Raw genomic sequence first — 9,106 nt, forward strand, 5'->3', positions numbered from 1 at the left:
GAGACCAGCGAGGAAACATTTTTGACGGTCTCACCCCAGGCCTGGGAGCACAGGTAGCTCTCATGGGCAGCCTAAGTGTCCCAGCTCCCAGAGAGGCAACAAAACTGTGAAAAGATTATGCAGCTCCTGTCTCTGAAGTGGGCTGAAAAATACATTGTGAACCTAAGTATACATCAACAGATGAAGGGATAAAGAAAGTTTGCATATACGCACAATGGAATACTATTTGGCCACAAAAAAAGCATGAAGTTCTGTCATTTGTGGCAACATAGATGAGCATGATGTTAATTGAAACAAACCAGATACAGAAAGATAAATATTACTTGTTCTCACTCATATGTGGAAGCTTAAAAATGTGGATCTCATTGAAGTAGAGAGTAGAATTGTGTTTATCAGAGACTGGGAAGGGTAAGCGGGAAAGGAGAATACGGAGAGGCTGGTTAACAGATACAAAATCACAGTTAGATAGGGGGAGTAAGTTCTAGTGTTCCATAGCTTTGTAGGGTGACTGTAGTTAACAATCATTTATTGTGTATTTTCTTTTTTCTTTTTTCCTTTTTTTTTTTTTTTTTTTTTGAGACAGAGTCTTGCTCTATCGCTCAGGCTGGAGTGGAGTGGTGCGAACTCAGCTAACTGCAACCTCCGCCTTCCAGGTTCAAGTGATTCTCCTGCCTCAGCCTCCCAAGTAGCTGGGATTATAGCCACCATGCCTGGCTCAATTTTCATATTTAGTAGAGACAGGGTTTCACCATGTTGACCAGCTGGTCTCAAACTCCTGACCTCATGGTGATCCACCCGCCTTGGCCTCCCAAAGTGCTGGGATTACAGGGGTGAGCCACCTGCACCCAGTCTATTGTGTCTTTTCGATTAGCTAGAAAGAGGACTTTGAATGTTTCCAACACAAAGAAATGATAAATGTTTGAGGTGATGGATATGCTAATTACCCTGATTTGATGGTTACACTTTCTATACGTGTCTTGAACTATCACCTTGTATACCATAAATATGTGCAATTATTATTTGTGAATTAAAAATAATTTTTTAAAAGAAATGAATTATCAGCCAGAGTAGGATCCAATACCAGGCACAACCCTAACATTTGAAGGTCCCGGGGCAAGAAGGCAAATGAAGGCTACCGTGTCATGTCATTTGTCTGCATGCTTAAATGTTTTAATCAAGCTAATAAAAAGAATACATTAAAGACATCTAGCCTCATTTATAAGATAGCCCTTCATAATGACCTGAAAGATCAGGTTTGAGTTTATAATTCTCTGATTCCTCAGAACACCATGCAGGATCATGGCATTCCGAGGGGAGCCTGCCCAGCCCACAGCTCACCTCTCTTCTCACCCATCCCCAGCTCTGCCCACAGACCCTGCAAACAAGAGCATCCCTTGATGCTTCTCCTGCCTAGGGGTTGGCACCCAGTGGGCCCAACCCTCCAAGGATGGACCTTGAGGAAAGGCCCCTGCAGCTCCTTGAAGCAAGCACAAGGTTTCTCTGGGCAGGCAATCCCAGGACCCAGCTACTCAAAGCATGGCCCAGAAAGGGAGGAGGGCAGGCAGAGGCTCCTGATGGGCATATTCCCCTTGCCCCCAGCAACTCCTCACCCCACGAGGAGGGACTTAGCCAGAGGAGGCCCAGAGTCAGATCGAGATCAGAGGAGAGGCCCCTCTTTCCAGAGTCTAAGAGTGGAAATATTGAGCTGAGAGCAAATAGTCTTCCTGGATGATAGTGAACTCCTTCTGTCTGTCTCTATGCCATGCATCATGCTTTATCGAGCACTCTTGGTCCCTGGCCTCACTGCAGAGGACGCAGTTCAGGGGTGAACAGCTGTGTTGGTTACATGGGGCCCAGAGAATAGGACTTGAGATAAGGAAGCCTGGGAAGACACCCAGATCCTCTAGGTTCCCAATCAGGATTCTTAAATGTTCCCCACGAGTGAGTCTTCTCCCAGGCTGAAGTACCAGTTCAGATGAGTCAGGTTTCTGTCTCCCTCAGAGTCTAACACAGTTAGAAGGCACACAGTTCATATTTCATAAATCCCTGAATAAATCAATGAACAATAGCTGATGACATTTGTTGAGTGCTTACCTTTGCATTATTATGTCATTTCATCCTTACTGCAATCCTGAAACAGATTCTACTATTACTCTTATTTACAGAGGAAGAAGATAAAGTTCTGCGAGGTTTATATGCAGAGTCTGCCTGTAGAAAGTGGCAGAACTGAGGTGAACATGAGTGAATGAATCGATGAAAGAATGGAAAAAATGAATAATGAACAAATTCATATATAAATAGGCAAATCATGTGCTTTATCTTTTTTTTAGTACTTAGCTTCTAACCCCTGGGGCCGGGCCTCCTGAGCACTAGAAAGCGTCAGCTGATTTCTCTAGAACCCCAAGGATTTGGGTTATATTCAGCCCCATCCACCCTCAGCCCATTCACTCTCAAAATGGACCAACTCTCCCAGCCTAAGGATTCTCCCACTCTCTAGGCATCTGCTATGCCTTTAAATCTCTCAGCTCCCACCATGTTCTCCCCACTCCACTCCTGACTCAAGAGCCTCTCCTGCAGTTGGTAGATGGGGAATCATCTTCAAGACTGTAATGATCACACCATCGCTATGACCCAGCCCTAGTGACTTCTCTCGACTACCTCTTCACCTCCCCTACCATCCCCCCACCCTCAATCCATTTGGGGTATCATTCCTTATGACTGACAGACACCAGAAATAAATTTGTGAGTTTTAATTAAATGTGGAGCCTAAACAATCTGAAACAAAGTCATTTCTATCCATTATTTATATTTCTCTTCGGTTGTGGAGCTGTCGTGGACATCTGAGGAGTAGTCCAGCCAAGGATTCCATGAATTGTTACTGGTTGGATTGTTAAATAATGACTAGGGACACAGCACCGTTTACGATTTCGGCAGCGTATGATGCTGTCTTCACCATCTTTGCACAACAACCGGCAGTGTCCATCCATCCAACACTCTACTTTGGGGCATATGAACAACAATTAAGCAGATGTTAGTATCCCTCAAGTGGAGAGAAAAGAGAAGGCAGAGGAGGAACAGGAAGACAGGGAAGAAGAGAAGAAAGCCAGTTAAGTGAGTAATGCTAGGCCCAGTCCCAGGAAAAGCGAGAAGAGACCTTGAGAGGGAAGAGAACTGAGACAATGGTTCCAACTGAGAACTCCGAAGTTTTCGGGAGAGCCTTTTTTGGACTTCTCACCCTTCTGTCTTCTATCCCCCAACTTCCTACTCCTTACTTTGGAATCAACTGAAGCTAATTAATGTCCCACCTAGCAGAGCTAGGAATGAAGGTAAAAGGACATGAAAACCTGTAATATTAGGGAAAAGAGGATTCACTCACATTACACAGACCCGGTGTCTTATCAATAACCTAACCCTGTTTAACATAAGCCAAACAAGCCTCAGCTCCAGCCGCAGCTCAACCTCCAATCTTCCTTGACCCTATATTAACCCAATTCAAACTCAAACTCATTCAGGCCTACCTTAATTAGAACTCCCAGCCTTGCTCAACTCAATGCCCCCAAGCCCCAACTCCAGGTCAAACCCTAATCTAATCTAATCTAACCCTAATCTAATCAAGTCACTAACCTCAATTCCCAGCAGTAACCTCAATTCCCATCACCAAGCTGAACCCAAACACCCTGCAGCATCCAGCACTGACTCCCAGCCTCAGCCCAAGCCCCAGTCTAATCCCCAACACCAGCTCCACTCAACCCCAAATCCCATCCTCTCTCCAACTCTGCCCTAAACCTTCAGGGAAGCCCAGCTCCTCACCTCCTGCTCATCCTGACATTCCTTCTCTCACCCCAATCCTAAGGTTTTTCCTCCACATCACAACTCACCCCAACCTCCACTCTAGTCTCCCAAAGCCCTCAATAAGTCCCCAACTTGCACCCATGCTTTGCCCCTCAAACCTCTCCCAAGTTCCCACCAGGATACCACCCTGGCCCTCAAGTGCCAGATGCTCCAAACGTCTATCATCCCACCACTCTGGCAAAAAAGAATCAGAGAGAGATATTAACCTGAGATGATCCTGGGGAAACTTCCCAAAGTTGCAGGAGAGAAGGAAAGGCTTTACATGATGCCCACAGTGAGAGGGGAGGGAAAGATGGGAAGTCCATGACCAGGAGCCCAGACCCCTGAGAGAGGCTTACGTTACCTGATATCACTGGTACTTCTGTGGCCAGAAGGATGGCAAGAAACAAGAAAAGAAATTTCATGGCTGGCAGACCTGAGAGGAGGAGGCGCCTGAGCTGCAGGGGAAGGAAATAGGGTTCCCTGCAGCAGGGCAGAGATGAGCTTTGCTTTTATCAGCAGGGCTGTGGGCAGTGAATTAGAACAGGAGGGGATTTATATGAGGTCATCCAGGCCAAAGGACAGTGTGTAGCAGATGTCTCAGCAAAGCACAAGATGAGAGTGTGGGAAACTGGCCAGTACCAGTGCCAGTAAAGGGACAGGCCAATTAAAGCCATTTGGCCTTTGAGAGCCACAAAGGAATTAATTAATACATAATAAATATATATCAAAAAATATTTAACTTAAAAATTACTTTGCATTTCTCTGATAAATAGTAAGAACATTTATTCAACACAGTATTGGTCTTTTTATTTCTTCGTTTTGAATTATTTAGTCAGATATCTGGACAATTCTATTGGGCTGTTGTTGTGTACTTGCTGATTTGCAAGAACTCTTCAGTGCTGTTATTATATCAACTGTCTTGTCATGCTTGGTGACAATATTGTTCTCCATGATTATGTTCTGTTTTAAAATATATTTTTTGCTTATAAATGTTTAAATCATATTTAAATCTTAAAAACTAAATTAAACAGGCCGGGTGCGGTGGCTCACACCTGTAATCCCAGCACTTTGAGAGGCCAAGACGGGGAGATCACAAGGTCAGGAGTTCGAGACCAGCCTGGCCAACATGGTGAAACCCCACCTCTACTAAAACTATAAAAATTAGCTGGGCACAGTGGCGGGTGCCTATAATCCCAGCTACTAGGGAGGCTGAGGCAGGATAATTGCTTGAACCTGGGAGGCAGAGGTTGCAATGAGCTGAGATCACACTATTGCACTATAGCCTGGGTGACAGAGTAAAACTCCATCTCGACAATACAAATAAAAAGTTTTTAAAAAATAAATTAAATGAGAATTACTTATTCTCTGCTTTCTAACAGAAGGATACACATGTGTAATGTCTTTCGGGACTTTGAACTTGCCAATCTTGTTTCCAGTTCAGGGCCTTAGCAGTTGTCATCTGCTCTCCCTGTAAAGCTGTTTCTCCAAATCTTCCCATGAAAATCTCCTGCTCGTCATTCCATATCATCCCAAATGTCACCTTCTTGGAGAAGCTTTCCCTGGTCACCTTAGATAACGGTATTCCAACCCGCAGTCACTCTGGACTGTAATAACTTGGTTTATGATCTTCATATATGTATTCATTCTTTCAAATTTTATTTTACATATTTGATCTTTGTCTCTCCACTTAGAATGTCAGAAACCTGGCTTATAACCCCGGTACCCATAACATCACCTGGTGTATTAAAATACTTATTCAACTGTTTTAACTGATACTCCCCCCAAACAAGAATGACTCCAAAAGACAGACATGGATTTCTTTTTTATGTAAAAGTCTGGGTATGCGGTTAAGTGTGACGGCTTCACCATTCAGCAGGGAGCTAGGTTCCTTTTGGCTTGACGCTCTGCCATCCTCATTAAGAGGCTACTTCGTGTGATGACCATGAGCTGCTCCAGTTCCCACCGTCAAGTTCCCATCCAGCCATCAGGAAAGGAGGAGCGATGGAAGTGAAATGCAACACCCTTCCTTTTAAGGACACCACTCAGAAGTTGCATCCTTCAGCTTGGCACCGTGGCTCACACCTGTAATCCCAGCACTTTGGGAGGCCAAGATCGATGGATCACTTGAGGTAGGATTTTGAGACCAGCCTGGCCAACCTGATGAAACCTGTCTCTGCTAAAAATACAAAAAATAAATAAATAAACTTAGCCAGGCGTGGTGGTGGGCGCCTGTAATCCCAGCTACTCAGGAGCCTGAGGCAGGAGAATGGCTTGAATCCAGGAGGTGGAGGGTGCAGTGAGCTGAGATTGCACCACTGTACTCCAGCCTAGGCAACAGGGTGAGACACTGTCTCTCCAAAAAATAATAATAATAAGTTACACCCTTTGCTTCCAATTCTGGCCACTTCCCAGAGCTCATTCAGACCATCATGCCCAGCTGCAAGGGAGGCTGGAAATACTTTCTTTATTCTAGGCAACCATTTCTAGCTAAAATGTACGGGTTGTTTTACTAAGAAAGGAAAGACATACACGGGGGGGTGGAGTTCTAGCAATCTTGGACATACTTGGCATTAAATATTAAATAATATTTAATAAATATCTGTAGGCAATAAATAATAAATATAACTCACTTTAATAAATAATTATAGATAAGAAATAACTTATACATTGAATAAGTATATGTTATTCTATGAGAAGTGATCTAGTGGGAAGGCTATGAGAAGTGATCTAGTGGGAAGGCTATGAGATGTGATCTAGTGGGAAGGAAACCCAAGTCCCTGTAACTCCAGGGCTTTGGGAGGCTGAGAGGGGAAACTGCTTGAGCCCAGGAGTTCCAGGCCAGCCTGGGCAACATATGTGACCTCCTCACTACAAAAAATTTTTTTTAATTAGCCAGGTGTGGTGGTACACACCTGTCGTCCCTGCTACTCAGGGGGTCAAGATGGGAGGATCGATTAAGTCTTGGAGTTCAAGGCTGCAAAATGTTCAGTTGTTTTTCTGCCTCTCCCGCAGCTAGAATATGAACACGTGGGTAGGTTCAGCCAATCAGATGACTCCATCCTATTTTTTGAATCAGGTGCTCATGATTCCAGGAAGAAGGAACAGTAGAGAATTTATCTTAGCAAAGGAGCCCGTCATGATGTCCAGTGTCCGAGGGCAATAGGGAAGCCGGGCAAATAGGGGTAGAGTTTAGGGTCCTGAACAACAGTGTTTGGTGGCAGCTGTGTCCTCACTAGACTGGGTCCATGGGGTGATTTTTCACTCTGGCTCCTCCTACCCTTCCTCCCTGATTGCTACCCGTTTTCTAAGCCTTGCTCTAGGAATTCTCTGAACTTCCAAACAGCCAAAAGATGCCCTTTGCTAAACACCCTTATGGATGCAGTGACCACGGGCAAGTTGTTCAACCAGTTTTGGAGATAATAATACTGGCTCATGGTTTGTTGTGACCTTTAAGTGATAAGTGCCTATCTGGAGTTCAAAACAGTGCCTGGCAGGTAGGAAGTGCTCAATACATTTTAGTTACAATTTCTTTGTTTCGAGGTAAGGGAGGAGGGAATTTAGAGCCTTGAGCGCTTCTGACCTCTACAGCCTCAGTGAAAACGAAGCCTAGTTTCTCTGCTGTGTTGGGGGTTAGGGCTTGGAGAAAATGGGCAGGATCTCGAGAAGCCCCTGTCGGGCACGGAGGAGATACACTGGGCAGAGAGCTGTGAGGAGGACCTGTGATCAGGGCTGGATGGCCCAATAGGAGGACTGAGCACCTACCCAGGCTCCGGGCACTGGCAAGGCATGGGCAAAGTAAAAGGCAGAAAATCTAAAGAACCCCCTTCAATTTCAGCAGATAGGAATGTTTTGTATCATTTCACAGAAGTAAAATTGTATTTCAGAGTTGAGTGTTGTTTTAGTTTGAATTCCACTGGGAGCGCTGTAAACTTCTTGGTGTTTAACGTCACTAAAGGTGTTCGTGAGGACTTGCTTGCTGTGTGACGGAGCTGACCAGGATGAGGGAATTTGGGGGTGCTATCCAGCAGTGTGATGAACACGCCAGGCATGCAATTTGGTTCAAGACTGAGCAACTTACCATGTGTCCTTGGCGTGTCATGCAACATCTACAAGGCTCAGTATTGAAATGATACATCATAGCAGAGGGGTTACAAGTCTATATTCTAGAGTTCGTCTCCTGGCTGTGTTAACTTATAAAAGTTACTTAAGGCTGGGCACAGTGGCTCACGCCTGTAATCCCAGCAATTTGAAAGGTTGAGGTAGGCGGATCATTTGAGGCCAGCTGTTTGAGACCAACCTGGCCAACATGGCGAAACCCAATCTCTACTAAAAAATACAAAAATTATCCAGGTGTGGTGGGACATGCTTGTAATCCCAGCTATTCAGCAAGCTGAGGCAGGAGAGTTGCTTAAATTCCGAAGGCAGAAGTTGTAGTGAGCAGAGATCACACCACTGCACTCCAGCCTGGACAAAAGTGTGCGACTCTGTCTCAAAACAAAACAAAAGTTAGTTAACCTCTCTGAACCTCAGTTTATTCTGCTATAAAATGGGGATAATAATATCTCGTAGGGTTGATGTTAGGATTAAATGAGTGATTACACATAAGGCACTTCAAACAATACCTGATACTTGACTTCAATATAAATATGTGGTGTTATTATTATACTAGAACAGAAGTTCCCAACCTGGAGGTTCCAGGCATTTCCTCACTATAGCTCTTTTCAATATTTCATAAGCCTTCTTAGGAATCCCTGTTTGCAAAGGACTGCCCAGGGAGTACTGTGATGACTCAGAAAAATGGCCTTGGCCAACATAAGGAGAAATTGAAAAAGATGATTTAATTGCTATAGAACATTTACATTTCAGTAGCTGCATTTACATTTGTGTTGTATTTTGTTTATGTGTACTTACGTGTATATGTGTAGATTTGTAATTTTATGTATTTTCTGCATATTTTATGTGTGTTTATATGTATTTTGTGTGAGTACTTGAATGTGTATGTGTACATACATTGATTTTTGCATTAGTTTGCATGTAGACATGTAGAACATGTGTTTCTGTGTTGTTTAGTACCTGTGTACATGTGCATCTGTTCTCAGATCTCCAAATGCCATAGCCTGAGCTCCAGTCAGCTCAGTCCCTTTGTTCCTCTCAGGTCTCTACATCCTGTGACTCTGGAACATGACAGTTGTTTGGTGATTCTTCTATTCAGCTGGGAGATCTGGGCCAAGGCTAAGGGAAGTGCAGGGAGCATCGTGGCCAAGAAGCAGAG

General features: G+C 44.3%; 1 protein-coding gene across 1 annotated transcript; it reads right to left on the reverse strand.

Annotated features, from left to right (window-relative positions):
* Nucleotides 1–2,748: 2,748 nt before the first annotated feature.
* Nucleotides 2,749–4,437, reverse strand: LOC103247967 (beta-defensin 119). Its single transcript, XM_008019959.3, has 2 exons — nucleotides 4,196–4,437; nucleotides 2,749–2,998 (listed from the first exon to the last, which is right to left on the reverse strand). Exons 1-2 carry the CDS (start codon nucleotides 4,254–4,256, stop codon nucleotides 2,793–2,795), a joined length of 267 nt encoding a protein of 88 aa, XP_008018150.1. The 5' UTR covers nucleotides 4,257–4,437; the 3' UTR covers nucleotides 2,749–2,792.
* Between the last annotated feature and the right edge of the window lie 4,669 nt (nucleotides 4,438–9,106).

Source organism: Chlorocebus sabaeus, chromosome 2 (assembly GCF_047675955.1).
Source record: "Chlorocebus sabaeus isolate Y175 chromosome 2, mChlSab1.0.hap1, whole genome shotgun sequence".
Lineage (NCBI taxonomy): Eukaryota > Metazoa > Chordata > Mammalia > Primates > Cercopithecidae > Chlorocebus > Chlorocebus sabaeus.

Bases quoted from the DNA above. Each gene is read 5' to 3' on its own strand.
- LOC103247967 (XM_008019959.3), bottom strand. From the start codon at position 4,256: ATGAAATTTCTTTTCTTGTTTCTTGCCATCCTTCTGGCCACAGAAGTA. The intron at 2,999-4,195 runs GTAACGTAAGCC...TATGCCCCAAAG, and splicing joins AGAAGTACCAGTGATATCAG to TAGAGTGTTGGATGGATGGA.